The sequence below is a fragment of the Dermacentor andersoni genome, chromosome 4 (assembly GCF_023375885.2).
Source record: "Dermacentor andersoni chromosome 4, qqDerAnde1_hic_scaffold, whole genome shotgun sequence".
In the NCBI taxonomy this organism is placed as follows: Eukaryota; Metazoa; Arthropoda; class Arachnida; order Ixodida; family Ixodidae; genus Dermacentor; species Dermacentor andersoni.
This window is the reverse complement of record NC_092817.1, coordinates 127,805,427-127,825,202: the sequence shown is the minus strand read 5'-3', so window position 1 is coordinate 127,825,202 and position 19,776 is coordinate 127,805,427. Positions and strand designations below refer to the sequence as shown.

The 19,776-nt window shown below is 46.1% G+C and overlaps 1 protein-coding gene across 1 annotated transcript in view; it reads right to left on the bottom strand.

Annotated features, from left to right (window-relative positions):
- Positions 1-19,776, bottom strand: part of LOC126537444 (cell adhesion molecule Dscam1-like) — a 235,629-nt gene that overhangs the window by 155,436 nt on the left and 60,417 nt on the right. The window contains exon 2 of the mRNA XM_055074253.2: positions 3,488-3,826. Within this exon, the coding sequence (XP_054930228.1) occupies positions 3,488-3,826 (339 nt within the window). The remainder of the gene's footprint in view (positions 1-3,487; positions 3,827-19,776) is intronic.

The window sequence follows — 19,776 nt, the reverse complement described above, 5'->3', positions numbered from 1 at the left end:
ATGCGTGGTACGGAATTTCTTTTTGCCGACGCCAGACGCGGGACGCCGATGCCGGCGCCGGATTTTCTGTGACACGAAGCCCTTAACGCTGTCGCGTTAGAACAGCGCTAACGGGATGGGGCACCGTAAAGAGGACGGGATACACACGGTGTTGTGTGTGTCCCATCCTTTTTTCTGTGTCCTGTGTCCTTAGCGGTGTTTTTAAGCACTATGAAAGAATAAAAGGGATGGCTAAGTTTTCAAAACGGTAAAAAATGGGCAAAGGGGGGAGTCTGGCAACGACCATTTCGTCAACGGTCTGAATGCACTGATTTTGCCGCCGACCATCGCGGGAGAGAATGTTTCTCGGTGTGAACGCACCTTTATTTCACAGCAGCCCCGGAAACTTATTTCTGTTTATGTCTTGGAATAGTCCACCCATTTCTTGGCCAATGCCGCTTAGTGGGTATGAGCCACGAGTCAGATGGGAAACGACGACGACGACTCCTCGAACGGTGTTGGAAAGATATACGCGGGCGCGACATATCGGCGCAACGTGGCAGGCCGGGCGACCCCTTCTGGTTGGAACAGCTCCCTGGCAGCTACGAAACGTATTTTGCAGAGTGGCAAATCTTAAAGGCGTTCTATTACTCCCGCTGCGTCCGTGGCATAATGGTTAGACTTGAAGTATCAGGCTTCTGTACTTAGAGGTCGTTTGTTCCAATCCGGTCGTCTGACACACACATATATATATATATATATATATATATATATATATATATATATATATATATATATATATTCAACATCACTGCGAAGGCGAAAATTTGCTTGCAGTGTCCATATAATTGTCATCGCAATAGTGTACTTGGAACCGCAAGCCAAGCCAGCCAGTTGATTTTGGGCAAAAGGCAATGACGCGATTGTTTTGGTCGCGCCGAGAGGCCTTACCACTATAATGCCACGCGCACATTACATTTCTTTTTGCCCGTGACCAATTTTTTTCCCAGATTATCGCTGTTATCTAGTTATCGCTTGGCCGTAAACGCGCCCACTGCATCCATAAATTATTAAATGCTGTCGCCAATACTATAGCTAAAGAGTTTTGTCTAATCTGATTGTGCGCGCGACTCGAATGCTGTTGAACATTGTCAAAGGTAGGAGAGTACCAGAAATTACTTTGGAATGTTCGATAGTCGATACGTGTATGCATAGCCGACGGACTTGAACCGGGCCCCGCACACTGGGGTCACTTTGGTGTTCGTGCCAGTGAGGGCGCCGCAGTCGTAAATTTCGCTTTATGTCTGCCAGCAGGTGGAGTTGCTTTCGTTGAAAAACATATGCTGCAGCCTACGTCGAGCCTGCTAAATTCATGTTGCAGAAACATAAATGAAATGTGAAATAAAGAAATTGAAGTTTAGCGCTTTATAACATTGCATATATGGAGCCACACAAAGTGGCCGTCTCGAGTAGAAACATGCCGAATTCATAGTCGATCCAGTTTCGGCTGTGGTCTCACCGTGGGAGGCATCACGTCGACCTTTCTTTGTCGTCGTCTCAATCGGACCTGTGGTAAAATCCATCTATAAGTGCTTTCAGTGTTTTTATCAAAAGGCATCCGAAAAGTAGAAATAGCGCTCACCGCACGGGCGACTGAACATTACGAACATCTCGCGGTAATATCAGACGTTGATCGTTTGAAACTTCAAGGGACAAAGAAACAAAGCTCTTCATTGGAACGCAGAGAATTCTAACAGCGTGTGTAAGGTCGCCTACATGCTACACTGCATGGGGGAGGGGATCAGGGATTGAAAAGTACTAAGAGAGAGAAAAAGATAGACGAAAGGAAAAGATGCGAGAAAAACGAACTTGGTATTTAGTTATGTTCGCTTTTACTTCGTGCAAGTTGTGCCGTGCCAATTGTATTCCTTCAGGTATAATTAACCCGCTGCTGCACTTAAACTAGGTTATAATTGGCAGTAGAAAGCAAATTCGGCACGCTAACCACTCGGACAATGTTTGCTTAATAACGTAAATGAGGTCTGTTGGCATTGCGTAAGGAAGCGTTAAAATTCTCGCCAACAAGGCAATCTCAAGGATAGATCGCAAGCGATCGACCGCAAAAAGCACCATTGTAGGATTGAACAAGTGTATTGTGATATGACGTGGTCCAGTAATTCAGTTGTAATTACTGTCGTAAGATGGCTATAGTATTTCTGGCTTTTGTTACCTGTTAATAATGACACGAGGTGGCGTCTACCTTTCTTAGAAAAATATATGCTCCGAATGCTGCATGAACTGCAACAACTCTTAATTCTGTCTTTTGTATATTCGTTGTTTCCTGAATAAATGTGTATATAAATACTGATATCAAACGTTAGCGTAGCGAACCGTTGTTCCTGCAGTTACGCAACGCGCGTAAATAATGTTTTAATGAAATTCTGCGACACACCTCGCTGTCTAGTAAACCCATTTCTTTCTACCGCAGTTTGCTCATGTTTAACAAAATGTATGATTGCTGCATTCCACATTGCTGCTACTTTTTGCCACACAATTGGTACTCGCTAGGCACGTGATGAATAGTAACGATAGCACAAATCGAAGCCAGAAAAGGTAAACATACCTAAAGGTTAGGTATAACCTATTAGAATTTCAGGCATAACGTTACGAGACAGGAAAAGAGCGGTGTGGATCAGAGAGCAAACAGGGATAGCCGATATTCTAATTGACATTAAGGGAAATAAATGGAACTGGGCAGGTCACGTAATGCCTAGGTTAGATAACCGGTGGACCATTGCGGTTACAGAATGGGTGCCAAGACAATGGAAGCGCAGTCGACGACGGCAGAAGACTAGGTGGGGTGATCAAATTAAGAAATTCGCAGGCACTAACTGGAATCGGTTGGCGCAGGACAGGGGTAATTGGAGATCGCAGGGAGAGGCCTTCGTCCTGCAGTGGACATAAAAGAGGCTGATGATGATGATCTAAAGGTACTATTACGATGGGCTGCTCGTCCCAAAGAAAGATTAAATTGCAATATGCGCCTAGGCACTTCTCCACAGAACCCGTGCGAGGACGCCGCGGAAACCAAAACAGGAAGCTAAACCGAAATGAGGCCACCCACTGCGGCTTTCGTGAATGCGACGTGATGACTGCTACGCATGCGCACACCGTTCACGACGAACCCTAGTGGCCAGAAAAGCGCTAGTATAGCGTTCCGCATGACTTTAGCCCTATCGGGGCGTCCATTCTTAAGCTAAGTGTTCTGTGCTTGAACCGTGAGCCGAAAAATTCAGAGTCAACAATCGATGACTCACCACTGTTGGTCGTCATATGTGTGTTCATCGTTTTTCTTCATTTAGAAACTGAAGTTCGGCTGTGTTTGCTTTCTCATCGCCAGTACCACGTGACGATACAGTACCGCCATTCATCAAGCGCGGTACACTGCCAAGCACGAGTATACACGATAGTGCCCAGAAGTTATTGGATTGCAAGAGTCTTCACTCACTCGCTTTGACATGCACGCTCCGGCTGACCACGGTCCCGAGGGCGTTGGAAGCCCTGCACCGGTATCGAGTCGAGTGCGCGTCCTGGCGATATTCTTCTGCGCGGAAAGGGAAGAACTCGAGCGTCCCGTCCGGCCTGACGCGGCGCAGTCCGGGCAGTGGTTCCAGGGGCGAGCCGGTCTCGTTGGTCCAGGTTACGGAGGGCCGAGGCTGTCCGGACGCCGAACAGGAGACCAGCGCGCCCGTGGAGTTGGAGAAGATCGTCTGCACGGGAGGCTCGTGCAGGAACGCAGGTGGGGCGGCGCCGTTCGACGTAGGCGGCAGGGGCTCGCCACGGGCACCTGCGTCACGAAGCACGAAAAAACGAAAGGCATGATTCACATGCTTCAGAAGCAGACGCGCAGTTGTGCATCTCACCACAAAACGTCCGTGAGAAGGCAACGGTCACCAGTTTAGTTCTAGGAAAGAGCGTCGCAGTTTCGCCAGTAGAATGAACCGCTGACAGCAATAGTAAAGTGTTAATATAGTCTGTGACAAGCTAAGAATTCAGTACAAGCTCCATCCGCAAAAGAATGCCGCGCACCTGCCCTTCCCCTCCCAACGGAAACCGCGCCATCTGGAGTCTGCATTTTAGTCTGCTGATGTAAACACTAGAATAATCGGGAAATAAAAGCTTGTTATTGCAAGCTGAAATATGACATTTGGTTCTGCATCGATATGATAGGATCACCCGTAAAATCTCACAAGACGTGCAGGCTTTACCCTAAATGCAGTGAGACAAGGACAGATCTGTACGCAGAAAACAGCCGTTTTAAACGCGTAAAACCACTTGGCGTCCCAGAAATAGGCGAAGCTAGCTTGCTGGCGCATCCATGCAAATTGCGTTTGGGTTGACTAGCGACTTTGACGTTGACTTTTCTTCCTAGTTTGTTACCGACTGTAGGTATGCAAACTAAAGGCACGTTCACACCGAAGGCGGAGCGGACAAGCGGATCCGGCCAAGCGGCCGCGGATTTTCCGCTTGGCAGAAAATGCGCGGCCGCTAGGCCGGATCGCGCCCGGACCGATTTTTTTCCCGCGCGGATAAGTTGGCCGCTTTGGCCGTAGCCAATCAGAACCCGACACTGCGGAAGCGCTGGTGAACGAATGTAAACGAATGTCTTTCTCTGGGCTTTTCGCTTCTGTTATTCAAAAGCGTCAAAACGGCAAGTTGGGCCAGTTGGTTGGGATTCATAGTAAGGTTTGCTACAGCGCAACACAAGACAAGGACAAAAGAAGGTATAGAACGACGACACGGCGCCGTGTCGTCGCTTTATACCTCCTTTTGTCCTTGTCTTGCGTTGCGCTGTAACAAATCTTAAAAATCGTCGAGACAAGGGGCGAGTAAAATGCCAACGATCTCGTCTTCTTCGTCTGAGCTCATCATTTTGCAGAAGTAGATAGCGGACGGGAGCGCGCCGACCCACGAAGAAAAAAATATCGAAAGTGCGCGCACAAGTAAGTAAGTAAGTAAGTAAGTGGTCCTGATCCCTTTTGACTCAGGGCAGGCGTTTGTCAACGCCACAGGAGATGTTCAGAGTACAAGAAGGAAAGAAAGTAAGGAGAGAAAACACATAAAAGAACTTAAAAGAACCTAAAACACAGTTTTGTCACAGTCTACGAGTCCGTCTGGTTGGTCCGGTTTGTTGTATTCTAGGCTCCAGTCGCCTCGGATTTCACTAAAGCCACGACAATCCAATCCGCCAGCGCTGCCGGTTCAAGTCAGCGCGTCCTATGGCGTCCCATTTGCGTCGCTGCTTGGTCGGCCGTCTTTATTTTAGGAGTTCGTGTAGCTGAGGCGGTCGGCTTCAGCGGCCACTCGCTGTGACTGGGCGGCTCTAGCCGGGCGATATCTGTGTGCGGGTTTCCTTCACCTATTCGGCTCGCCTGCTCAGCCGTTCCCACTGTTCTAGCCGGATCTTCGTAGTCTCGGCGCGTGCTGTAAACTAAAAGTGCCGCGAGATGGCGGCACGTCCCTGAAATTGCTAAAGAAATTGCGAGATGCCCCGCCTTCCCGGCGGCGCGGATAGCCAGACAACGCCGCCGGTCTGAACAGGCGCGGACGCTCGCCGCCTCGCCGCTTTGAAAATCCGCTTGTCCGCTTAGACTGCTCCACTTTCTGTGTGAATGTGCCTTAAGGCTAGTACTTATATGGGCGGTACGAATTGCAGTAAACAACCAGGTATACTAAAAAACACGCGCGGTGTCATGCGCCCAAAGGCACACGTGAACAGAGTTCGACCGATGTGAGCGAGCACTCGTCGTCACAGGCGCTGCAGGGACGAAGAAAGCCGGCAGCGAGCGATGCGCGTGCTTTGTCACAAAGCAAGCTTTCCGTGCCGCCGCTCCCTTTGGCATTTCACTGTGCGGCGCCTCCGACGCTTGGCAGATCACGTAGCGTCCTACACTGGGCGCGCGCTGTCCTCAAGACGCCAGCCTTCACGGCTCGCCCTTACCGTTGCACCCGCCGCGGCGGATTGCGCAACCACCAACGGTCGGCGCGTGGTACACGCATGCGCCGTCCAAGTAGGGACAGCACGGCGCCACTGGCAACGCGAACGCTCCAGGAATGTCTGTGGAATTGCGATGAGTTGCGATGTCTCGCGCAGCACGCGGTATATGGGCTTTCGGACGGAAGGGCGCTGGACAAAGAAAAAAGCAAGTCCAGAAGAATTCGTTGAAATGCAAGAGCATTTCTCGTAAGATGTATAAGAAATGCCTCATCATGCTTCTAAGCAAAAAAAAAAGTAGAAAGGAAGGCCTGCTTGAAAAGCGATCTGATTCTTTTGTGAAGAGGCTGAAAAATATGCTGAGAGCTTCTTAGAAAAACTTAGAGCGTTTTAAACACGCAGGACGTAGAAAAGGGACGCGCACGACACGCCCATGTGGTGTGTGTTCCTTTTCTGCGCTTTGTGTGTTTAGAGCGCCCTAAGTTTTCTAAAATTCCATTGCCAACTAGCCCACCTATCCATCGTTTTGCAATGCTCAGCTTACAACAATATTTTTTTCAAGTGCGGATACCCTGGCATACCTGTTCTCTCCGGCATACGAGTGACGGAGAGCGCAAAATTTTTTAAATGTTGCAAGCGTATAGGTTTGATAGCCGCAGCATTTAATATCGGCTACCTCTGCAAGAATTGACTTTCGTTTCAGAGACACACCAATCGTGAAGTCAATGACCAGCTACCCTACGGACGGTGGAACAAAACAAAATAATAGACGCAACGTTAAGAAACAGAAATACATAGCAGTATTTCAATAGAGGAATCGCTGTCTCTCCCCTTTTCGGTGACATCTCTCCAACTTAGATCAAGAAGATTAATTGGAGTAGAACAGGCCACTTAATGCGTAAATCAGATAGCCGGTGCTCCATTAGGGTTATATATAATGTGGGTGCAAAGCGGAGATAGAGGCCGTCTAGTGGACGGCGAAGAACTAGGCGGTGCGACGAAATTGTGGAATCTTTGGGGCATAGGATGGAGTCCATTGACGTATACCAAAAGGAATTGGGGATCGGTAGGACGCGCCTTCATCCTACAGTGGGCATAAAATGGTCTTATCGTGATAACGATGTAGTCACTTTGACAGACTACAAGCCTATATACGCTACCTAGAAAGAAATAAGAAACGGCTTCGCCAAACACACGGTGCTTCGATGTACTCGTTCGATGCAGCCGGTATTCCGTCCTTTATGCGGCAGCGTGAGACAAGAAAAGGGCGTGGCACGGACATGCGTCTCGCAGTCCTTATACAGATGTTCAAACGGTAGTTTTTTTTTTTTTCTCTCTCTCTCTCTCTCTTTGATAGAGGAGCCTTTACTTGCTATCTTGATCGATAGGAGTACGTAGCAGATCTCGACTAGCAACAAAATATGGTCACTTAGAACTGCGCAGATCATTGGCCCATTTCGACCGGTGACTTTAGCTTCACCTACTGATGCTTTCGACCACGGCGTGACGAACCCTCAATCGGCAACAGTTAAAAAAATGATGCAGTCTCGCAAGGAACACGACCGCAACGCAGAGAAAGCGTTTACAAAAGCAGTTTTTTATAACTTTTTTTGTGTTACTGGTTCATGTATTTATCGGCCTGTGCCTACGTAAGCGTGGAAAGTGTCAAGTTTAAGTGGAAATTATAAGGTCGGAACTCGGAATCTATACATAAACAAAGTCTTTTCACAGCTTTGCGGGACTTTTCGGGATCACTGATCGAAGCCCAGCGAAGCTCTTTTACAGGAATCTGTTTCACACGTCTTGGAGGGCGTTATCCGTAATTAGTGGAAATTCTTAATTTCTTGCGACTCGCGCATTAATGCGAATCTTCGTAGTTTCGCGCGCACACCGTAAACAACGCCTTCCGTAACCCTAAGAATTTTCGCCTTGATCCCAGTTTTAGGGAGGTACTGGCTTTAATGATATCCTGGACATGTTAGCCTGGCTGATCACCTGACATGCTACTTCAAGTGCTGGGTGATGATTACGATATACACAGTGATAAACTCGAAAACGGCACATACAGTTGCATACAGCAACATACATACATAGTTGCATACATACATACATACATACATACATACATACATACATACATACATACATACATACATACATACATACATACATACATACATACATACATACATACATACATACATACATACATACATACATACATATTTACAAAGACCGAGGTGTGGAGCTGTTCTAAGCTCGAGTCGCGCTGCAGGTGTAGCGTCGCCTTCAGCGACTGTTTTATTTATTCTGCATGGCTCGCGATTGTGTGCTGCGGCAGCGTATCCTTTGCGAACTCGAATACAAGCAAAAGCCCGCGAATACACGCAAAATTGCCGCGCGACTGGCCACTCGAGGCCCTTTGCACGTATCCACGGGCCTCTCTTTTTTTTTTTACATTCGGCAAAGCACTCTTATGTAGCATGCCTTCGGCAACAGAAAGCTGTATCCGGAGTTTTTCACAGTTGCTCTGCAATTTTCTCATTAACACTTTTCATATAACTACAATATTTGAAACGTTGCTTAATTCATTAGGACTAATTACGTAATTCGGCGAAAAGCAAAGAAAAAATAATCTGAGCTATCTCCAAGCGACGGCAAACAACATTACCACGGTTGTGTCCAGCTACGTGGCATTTGCATATTTCTAAATCTTGGTGTATAATAGCTGCGGCACCCTGTATAACTGTGTCATAGACGTGTGCCTAAACGACGTCCTATGTCTCTGTCGCAAATTTCGATAATGCGAAGAAGCCGCGGTGGGCTTTTACGCTCTGCACGTTGCGAAGATGCAAATTCGAGGTAATCGAGCTACTGGCTATTTGACCTGCTTCATTTTGTACCGCGAAAACCAACTTATCTCACGTGCCCGCTCGCTGAAAAGTCGGAGCGCTCTCACGGGCGCTTTGGTTCTCTTTTCTTTTTTTTCTTTTTGGTCAGTGGACGTCGCGGCATGATAATGGTGCGTGGCAGAGCTTAATGAGGCGGCCATGACTTACGGCGTCGGGGAGGATTAGAAGGCAGCACGATAAAGCTCCCTGCCTCCCTGCCTTCAACTCAAAGCTGCGGAGCTTCGTGTTGAGAAGCATATGCAGCGATGATAGTAATGGGGAAAGGTCATTTCGAAGGAGAACTGAGATTCGGAATAGTTGGTGTAGATTTATCGTGATGTCTTGGGCGCCAAGCAAAATACGAAAGGAAGAGGGCGGAAGAACGGCGCTTCATTTCGAAGCGTACACTGCTTAGTGGCCGGCGTTTACTCTTTGAAAATATAGTGGCCTGGTATGAAGGATTGAGAGCCCGTCGATAATATAACGCTAGACACAGACACGCATGAAGGCCGAGAACACACTACGAGTGCTTGTGGTGTGTCCCCTTTTTGACCTTGTTTGCTTTTAGTGCTAAGTAGGGGTTATGCGAAAGATTGGAATTCGGATTTTCGCCACTATTATATAGTTTCCCCTACTCAAGGTGGCCTACCAGCCACTCAGGGCAGCGCTTAAGCCGACAGTAAGCTTGCAAACAGTGAGCATGAAGTAAGGAAGATATGGTGACTAGGATAACGGCACCATCTTGAGTGCTGCTGCATTATTACCGCTTTCAGGTCAACGTCCACTATCTTGTGCAGGTCAGTGCGGGGAAGCGCGCTAGCAGAATGTCGCATATTTCCTACCTGATCAGTTCAATATACTGACTGAAAGCCTGCCGGAAGCTTTTGGTACCAGCGAAAATAATCCTGTATATATATATATATATATATATATATATATATATATATATATATATATATATATATATATATATATATATATATATATATATATATATATATATTCGTATCGAAGTCCCAGCAGATTGTTCGCGCTCTGTAAACTGTTGTTGTTGTTGTTGTTGTTGTTGTTGTTGTTTAGTGTCATTAATTTACTACAAGAACATGTGTGCGGTACGATGACTTGGTTCGCTAATACCTCTTTGGCTTTAAACGCGCAAAAAAATTAGTATGTTTTACTAATCCACTCAAGGCGACGGTAGCCGAATTACCCCTTTTTTGCATGGTCATAAAAGGCCTTCATGCAAATGCAGGTCAGTGGAGTCCGTGAGTGCAACGAAATGTCTGGGCGCATTCTTTGACAATGATTTAAAGTGGTACGAGTAACTTAGTACACGTTTGTACGAGACTCGGGCGCGTCGCATTCTTGCTGTTTAACATTACATCGTTTCCATCGACATCTGTGAAAATAAGGATTACGAATGCCCTTCAGGGCATGCAGCATACCTAGGAACGGGGTAACACTGTATTCGTTTTGCTATGCTCGTTGGCAGTCCTTGATTTACAAGCATGTCGAAGAGTGCGCTAAAATGTATTACGTACAATTCTTCCGTGACTCACAGCGCTAAGTTGTTTTTGTCTCGAGGCCTCCGCTCGCCTAAAATATCTATCCATAGAAACAGTTGCTTTGCGACGCTTCTGGAACTCCGACTTCAAACGCTATTATATTGCTCCTAGGGCATTACGGAAAGTCATAGGCTACATTGTACCCCATTGTACAAGTAGACATGGCAGAGTTGGAAGGTGTGTCTACGTTCCTCAAATATTCAATAAAATTCCTGATTATGTTTTTTCTCGAGTTACAAAGCGTAGCTTAAAGAGTGTGGCTAAGCTATTGCCAAACTTCATATGTTTGTTGTCTCTCTTTTTTTTTCTTCTGTGTCTCCTTGTTTCCTCGATCTTGCTGTCAGTTGGATTCCTGCTATTTTCTAAATGACGTGATTCTTTGTGTGCGAACCCAGTGATCTTTGTTGCCATTGTACTTTGCGCTCGCCGATGTTTCCAGGCCTAGTCACGCAAGCCTTTTTTTTTTGTTTTTGCTTTGACAGGCCGATAATAATGTAATATACCGCACTGCAAGATGGCAATAAAGTGTTGTTGTTGTTGTTGTTGTTGTTGTTGTTGTTGTTGTTGTTGTTGTTGTTGTTGTTGTTGTTGTTGTTGTTGTTGTTGTTGTTGTTGTTGTTGTTGTTGTTGTTGTTGTTGTTGTTGTTGTTGTTGTTGTTGTTGTTGTTGTTAAAGAAAACATTGTTTCATGCACCCCTTTTAGCACAAAGCTACAAACAAAACCTTTATGCGTGTGTCAGAAAGAAATCATTACACTTAAAAGGTGTGACAATCGATTTTTAAGGACCTCGTTTTTTATGGCGCAACGCAAAGCTCACCCTCAATAGTGTTTATATCGGCAGCGGTTACCGCCAAAAGCACGTGGATATTTAGTAAGCAGAATTTTTCGATCTGAGCCACTAAAAAAAGAAGTCTCCTCCGGCAACGCTGAGAAGTGAGAGCGATGTCGATAGCCCGCCTCGCAAATTGGGAAAGCCGCCCATCTTCCTGCTTTCACAGGAGTAAGTATAACTGGGGTTAACCACCTACATGTTAACCTGTTCAACCACGTTTGAAAATAAAAATAAAGCTGGTGCAAAAATTTCGCGTTGTTGTACAGACATTTCTTATATTTGTAAACCATTTTCCCCAAAAGACACGCCTGCGTCATGGCTGGCTGGCCCCGTCATCGTTGTTCTGTCGATAGACGAGACAAGCCATCTCATCGAAGATGAAGGCGAAGGCAGCGCCACTTTTCTGCTCACTACAAACGAAGGCGTATCTCCACATTGCAAGTCAGGAAAAACTTATTATAATAAAGGTATACTGCATGTCAATACTATTGAAAAGACCAGTAACCGCGTACGCTAGTAAAAGGTCACGTGGTGGACCTCTTATGCTGCTTAATATTTTTGACGCGTGGGGCGCCAAAGGTCCCTTTTCGAGACTTAGTGATAAATTAAAACTGTAAACCTACGTTTATTAAGAAACATATGGCTCGTTTAAGCCACTGCGATAGGGAATCATTCCATCAGCGGGGTTACCTATCCAGTCATATTCTGAGCGGTTGCCTGTCCCTTTAAAGAAACATTCATCCTGGTCCGGGGATCGAACCCGCGGCCAGCAGCTTTCCAGGGACTGCAGACAGACGCCAACTTTTGTGAGCGGCCCGCTGGTCGTCCCTCCCTTAATTAGCGACGCCTTTAATGAGATCAAGGCAATATGAGTGGAGGAGTTCAACATTATGTAGAACCGGGAACGTGGAAGCATGTGAAGGAGAAACCGCGACTTTGATAAAATGGACTTTGCGAATGATGTCCAACTGGCCGAACGAATTACAAAACGGCTTCGTGTTGGTCGATGGGCTCTCAGAGCTGCCGATACGGTGACTTGAGAATGGCCGTCATGTCCGCTCCAACCCATTCTTAATTGTCTGAACATTTCTTTTGTAATAACCCGTGTTTCATATGACTACTTGGCCTAAATAAACGTACTCTTTCCCAGTTTGAAAAGGTTGACAACTAATCACGAAGCATTCCACCCCTTGCCCGGGATATTGAGCCCTAATTTTTTGCGTACCAATATTCAAACCCACCCACAAGTTTTGCCACTCCTTTACCTCTGTGTTAATAAACCTTCGGCACGGCACTACTCAACATGGCCATTCCTTCTGCAAACTGCACGTTAATGAGATATTGTGTCCATTCGCTTAATCCTTCCCAGCATAGTATCTTAAATAAACGGTGACAAAGTGATGTTCTTTGTCACTGCTTATCGCTTTTGTTCCTTGCAAAAGCGATAACTGGCTCAACTGCAGGCATCCGTCGCTGGTGGCTTTCTCGCTTTCCTTTCCTCGGTTCCATTTCGAGCTTCATCAGCGTTTCGCGTTGTGTCCTTCCTCTATATTTACACTCGCTCAGCTTAGGGCAACGCGGCGTACCAGCAAGCCACGATTGTGTGAAAGACCTCGACGCAGGACCCTTACCTCTGTCAAGGGCCCTAATCATAAGCACAGCTTATAATTAGGGCCCTTCGTTCGTGGTTTTTGTGTATATTTTTACTACGACAGCAGTTAGAAGCTCGAATTCGGGTTTGACTCTCCCCCCTAGACCCTCCCCCCCCCCTAGGTAAGTTGTCCGGGGGGGAGAGGCAGAGCCCCCTCCGGCGATGCCGAAACCTAACTTCCCCTTCCCTCTCCCCCTCCCCCCCTAAAGTGTCATTACCAGAGTTCTGTCACCCACATCATTTGAGGTTTCTTTTCAGTTGCTGCTACCTTTTCACTTGAAGGGGTCCTGAACCACCCCTCGGACTTCGTGAAGTAACATAGTGCGCACGTAGCATACGCTGCTGCGAATATCTCAGCCAAGATTGGCTGTCGTTCGCGCTGCGTGGAGCTCGCAGGCGGAGCACGAAGTAGCCTTTCTGCCAAACGCTCTCTTTTCAAACAGAAGCCAGCTCCTCACTCTCTTCTGTACGTGTTATCTCGTAATAAAGCGGATTCCCTTACGTGGCTGTCATTGGTAGCTGCAGTCGGCTACGCAGCGTAAATACCGAGGCGGCCGTGGAGTGCCGCCACGAGTCCACTGACTAAGCTCACAGCGGATGGATGGATGTTATGAGCGTCGTCTTTGGAACGGGGCGGTGGGTTGCGCCACCAAGCTCTTGCTATTATACCGCTTAATGTCCTACCTAGGGTAAAAAAGAAAAAAAAAGAAAGAAAAAAGCAATGCCACGATGAATTCCCTATGGATTCCCCACGATGAACCCCCTATTGTGAACTTTGTTTTTGTACGTCTCCGTTTTTTGTCGTTTCCCTGCTTTTCTTACACAAATCTTCCGATCGCCTCTGTTACAATCCCTATTGCAGACATGTTGACTTTTCCACTGCTCTCGCTGAACCCAAGTGCTTCACGGAGGCCAGTGGTGCCTAAATCGACCACTGGGCAGAAAACTTCACATTCTAATAAAACACGCCCCATCGTTTCCCTAGCTTTAGTGCAACAAGCACATGCTCTTTTTTTTTTGTTATATCTCGCTTTATCGGTGCATATTCTCAGACCTCCTAATCTTGCTTCGAAAAGTGAGGGGCTTCTCTTTCAGTTATCATACATTGTTTCTTTCCTGATTTCGTTTTTTTTTCCTCTTAAGTAGTTACTTACAGCAGGTTTTTTTTTTTCATTGCCGCCGCCTATGATATTATTTCAGCCTCTCTCTCTTTCCGCTTGACGTTCTTCGTTGCTGTGTTGCTCACCCTACAGTCCGCATGCTTGCTGGTAAGCTTCCTAGTTCTTTTCCTCCACTGGGAATCAATGTTTTTCCTATACAAATACCTCAACAGTCTCCCAGCCCATTGACTTTCTTCCATATTCCTCAGTCGTTCTTCATACTCAACTTTACTGCGAGCTTCGCTCACTTCAAAACTTGTCCAGCCCATATTACCCTGCACAGCTTCATTTGTAGTCTTCCCGCGAGCGCCCAATGCGAGGCGTCCCACTGACCTTTGGTTGCCATCGAGTCCTGATTGTACCCCTCATTTCAAGCAAACAGCCGGATTTCCAAAAGTAAGCCCTAGAACCATTACACCTTTCCATATACGCCGGAGCAACTCGTACCTATTTTATTCCCATAGTGCTCTGTGCTTCATCATGGCTGCATTTCTCTTCCCCTTTACTGTTATTGTTTTTTCTTGTGTTTCCGTATATCTATTGTCTCCGTTTATCTATATACCATGGTATTTATGTTCTGTTACCCGAGGTATGTCCTGGCCCTGTATTGCCACTATATGTTGACTGTTTTTATTGAATGCCATAACACCTGATTTTCTAACGCTAAATTCGAAGTCTAAATTCTCGCCTTCCTGTCCACAGTTATTAGGCAGACGTTGAAAATCCCTTTGCTTGTTAGCTAGCAACACAATGTCGTCCCCATAAAACAAACCTGGAAGCTGCTGCTCTACTACTGTACCCGCCTGAGAATGAATGAATGAATGAATGAATGAATGAATGAATGAGAGATTACACCCGATATTACCTTCTTCTAGTGCCCTCTCCATCCTCATCCATGTACATCATAAAGAGCATTGGGGATAAAGGGCACCCCTGCCTCAATCCCTTGTTGATATCAACTTTCTCCTCGTTCCTCATCCGTTCCGATTCAATGCACATGGTATTTTCTAGGTAAATCTCTTTCAAAAGATGTATACAATGGCCGCCTAAGCCTTCCCCTTCCAAATTATCCCACAAAATGTTGCGGTCTACGTTGTGATACGCTCATGTATTGTCTAAAAAGGCCACATGTAACGTTCTCCTTTCTACTCTTGATATTTCAATACACTGAGTAAGAACAAATAAGTTATCATCTAAACGCCCGATTCTGAAGCCATTCTGAAGTTCTCCCAAAATGCCATTATGCTCTGGCCACGCTTGCAGCTTTAATTTGATTGCCTGCATTGCTAACCTGTGTATTACAGAGTGCATTCTATCTTTGTCCCCCTACCTTTATAAATTGAATTCATTCTACTTTGTCACCATTCCACTTTGTGGGAACCTCGTCTAGCCCTGTGGCTGGCGCTTAGGAATTTTCTCTTCGTCTTTCTTCCAGTTGAAATTTCTGAGCGCCAGCTCCTTTGCCATTTCGTTCTCTTTCATGCTCTTTTTTTTTTTCTTCAAATACAAATGAGGTGGAGGTAGCCAACTAACAATTTTGTTTTGCGTTCTTCTTTTTACTCTGAAAAGAAACCTGCAGACTTCAGCGACCCCTTCGGCAGTGTCATTAATCAACGCCGTCTAAAATGCACGAGAAGAATATGCCTCTCAATATTGCTTCTCTTTCCAGTAAGCAATGCTAACAACTCATGAAAAACAAAAACCGCTCTAATAATTTACAACATTCGGGATGGAAACATCGTCCCATGCATGCAGAGGTCACAAATATGCATAATTCACTCAGTAACCGAAATGAGGCCAAGCCGGAGTCACTCGAAAGCAGAATCAAGAGCAGTCGTGCGCAGCAGCGCTTATACTCGGACTCACGGCTAAAAAAAAAAAAATTGTGGCCGCAGTTTCACCGGAAAGGCGAAGCAGTATTAGTGATCGCAACACTATTGGTCTTCACAATTAAACGAAGAAAGATTACACCACCTAGAGATGGTTTTGGTGGTGCAAGAAGACTCAGGCTGCGAATTTGAACTGTCATTTTGAACTGTCATTGGAACTGAATTTTAACTATCAGGTCTTGTAAGTATTCATTAATGCCGTCACTTCAGTGAACAAGTCTTCGAGGTCACACGAAATGTCTTCAAGTGCAACTGTTACTAAAGGCTTTGTATATATATATATATATATATATATATATATATATATATATATATATATATATATATATATATATATATATATATATATATATACAAACGAGAGAAGAAGGGAAACCGAGGGGCTTGATCTTGTTAATCATGACCATATAAAGCCAACAGACAACGAATCGAAGGAAAGCATCGGGGAAGTTAGCTGTGGTTGAAATTTAAATGCACAAAATAACAAAGAAAGAGGAATGAAACTGGACGAAAATATAACGTGTCGCCGGTGGGAGCCGAACCCACAACCCCGGCATTACGCGCGTGCGTTTCACTACGACTTCTTCTAGGGCGACGGCCGTCAAAGCGCCCACTAACTTGGGTATTTATTTTTACTAAATCTAGCCCTGCACGAAAACTTTCTCAGCAAGGAAGGCAATGGAAAGGAATCGCGTTGAATTAGAGCAGTTAATGGGACATGAACCAGGCAGTTCCACTAGCTTTGTGAGCACAAAAACGTTTAGCAGCGCTCCACCTTCACTCCGCACCCTGTCTCGCCACTCTTGTGTTCCCAATCGAATAGTCCTTCTTGTGAACTGATTCTAAGAATAAGGATCACCTTGCGGATAATATAACAAGTGTCTTCGGATTGGCGGTCTACTTCTTCGTCCTTTTATTTCAAGGCTGGTTCATCGTGGTCGCCGAAGTCTTTGTCGTTGAAGGCGAGGTCGGCGCCGTCACGTATGTGGGCTTCGCCCCACCACCACGGTTTCTCTCGCAGAATCATACTGACACGTGCAGTATAGTGAACAGAAGGTGGATGCGGAGCATTATACCGCTGCAGTCCGCTAAGGTTCAATAGAAGCATTGAACGAATATCGGACAATGCAGCACCAGAGCGAGTAACTGAAGGCATTACGCACTGATTCATGTCGACACTGCATTGCCCAGAGTGGCACACAATGTGTGCATTGACGTCCAAGTGCAGATACAATGAGCATTATGTGTACAGCGTTCTCCGCGCGTCTTTTGTTGCATGTGGTAATGGGGTCCGTGCATGCGTGTATGATCCAGAGTCCTCGGGAACTTGACCCTGTTAGATCGCTCTTCAACCTCTGTGGTATTCCACGCTCTCCTTTCACTGTCATTTTCCTTCCGCGAATAGCTGCTTCCCATTCCTTTCACATACTCCACTCTCCGTGGTCTCGAACGAGAGCCCTGACAAATGCATTGGCGATGCCGAAGTCGCCGGTTCCCGCATTCCAAAGCCAAATCTCATCATAGGCCCCACCTCGTTTCCCGCGCTAGCCTCCTTCCCGAGTCCTCGTTGGCCGGCATATATTGTGGTGCTTGGTCGAGCCTTGCGTTGGCTTTCCGGCGCCGCACTTCGAAACAGTCGACGATGCCTAATGCCCACAGTGCCGTGCGTTCTCCGGACCCGAATACGAAGCAGCTCTTTCACCGCACCCACCGCATGAATTGCGCATTTCACTACTGTATCTGCTCTTTGTGCCTGCTGTATGTATGCGCAGCCTATATATATTCAGTGCGCACAGACCATGGATGACCTCATATGTAGTATTTTCAACATGAAGCAAACTTCGTGGGCAGCAATTTCGCTCCCCTTACTTCATCTTCCATCACGTGGGGACAACGTTCGCCGGCAGCCCTTCCGGGGAAGCCATATTACCTAAACTTCTGAGTAGGCTGGGTTTGCATGCGGTATATATAATCAGACTTGGAAGTATCGTAATGTCATGTTATATTGCCTTCCTTTTACGTTTGTACTGTTGCGTGACCTGTGACGTGTTCGTATGTTCCTCACGTGAAAATGAATAGCCCGCACGGCCCCCTTGGCGACAACACTTCATTTTTCTCGTGAATAACTAACTCGTTGCAATTATCGCTGAAGTTTATTGTCAATGTAAACGAATAGCCTACGCGGTCCACGAGAACGAAATAGACACACCATCCATAGTTCCGAAGGATAATTCTGACATCGATAACGTTTTGTGATGATGGCGGTACACATCAGCGTCGACAAGTATTTGCAGACGGCACGACAGCTTAACAACGAAAACGGTTTGACGGCGATGGAATTACGATGACGGCACGACATGATGACGGTCCGAGCAAGGCTAGCGCACAAGCGCAAAACGGGAGCCAAACAAAGCTACTCGCGTAAAAAAAAAAATTTAGCGGTGATTTAACGGTAATCGGAAGAGAAATGCGTTATCATTACGTAGGCCCTCTTTGAAGTCTCGGATCCATGATTTGAGACGTGTTACTCACATTGCAAAGTGTTGCTGAAGAGCTCACTCGACGCACGTCCTGCCCCTTCGAGAAACGAAGTGCAACTGACGGTGGTACGAAGCAGACGGCCCCGCCCGTTGCACTACGTATATATATATATATATATATATATGCTTTCCACACTTCACACGCACTTTTTTCCCCTTTGACGCTCCTAATGCTAGCCCATTAAACTTGGTAGTTTCACCATCAAAGCTCAAAGCCATCAAAGGCTCAAGGACCAAAGACAAGTGGCGACGCCGTCATAATGCTCGTGCACTACCTCGACATGACGTCATAGAGTTTGACAGTGTTTACTTAGTTGTAGTTAACTGTTTATCTGCAAAAAAGAAGGATTACATTTCCTGCTCGAAGATTCGAAAACTTCAACAGGAAACTTCGATAAATATTCCGCCTCGAAAACGACCAAGTTATGATAAAATATTTTGATAGCAATCACGTCACATCGGCTTACCGACGCTTAGATTTCGGCAGAAATATCTTTTTTTTATTGAGCAAGATCGGCATTCATTTTCTCCCCTTCGCCAAATAAATAACATGAGTTTTCAAGGAATACTCGACCATCCTACAGACTGATTCAGTGGATTTTGCCCTTTAATAACGGCAAATACATATACGCCCGAAAATCCATATTTTTTATCTAAATGTACAAAACACACCGGGAATAAGCTCAATCAATGAAAGGAAAAAAACAATATTTTCCTGATACTTTTTCAGCAATAGCGAGGAAACGCCTGGCAAAAAAAAAAAAATGCAAGTGGGTTTCACTCCAAGCCCCCTAATAGCTTCGTTCAGCAATATGTACTGAAATATCGCGTCATGTACGAATCGTAAGTGTACATTTTGATAGCATTACGTCACTTGTGTGACACTACTGCGCTACCGGACACCTGGCATCGGCCTGTCTTCCCTGACCGTTCTTTCAAGAGAGCGTGAGTCACGTGAGAAACTCCGTCTTCCTCGTCCTGTGTCCCTTCCAACAAATGATGCTTAATTAATTAAATCATAATAATTAAATCATGGGGTTTTGCGTACCAAATCCACGATCTGATTATGAGAATTTGGAATCCGCCTGGGGTTCTTTAACGAGCACCTAAATCTAAGTACACGGGTGTCTTCGCATTCCGCGCCCATCGAAAGGTGGCGGCCGTGGGCGGGATTCGATCCCGCGACCTCGTGCTCAGCAACCCAGCACCATAGCCACTAAGCAACCGCGGCGGGTGCCATTCAGTGTTGGCCGAAGACATTCAGGCACGAACA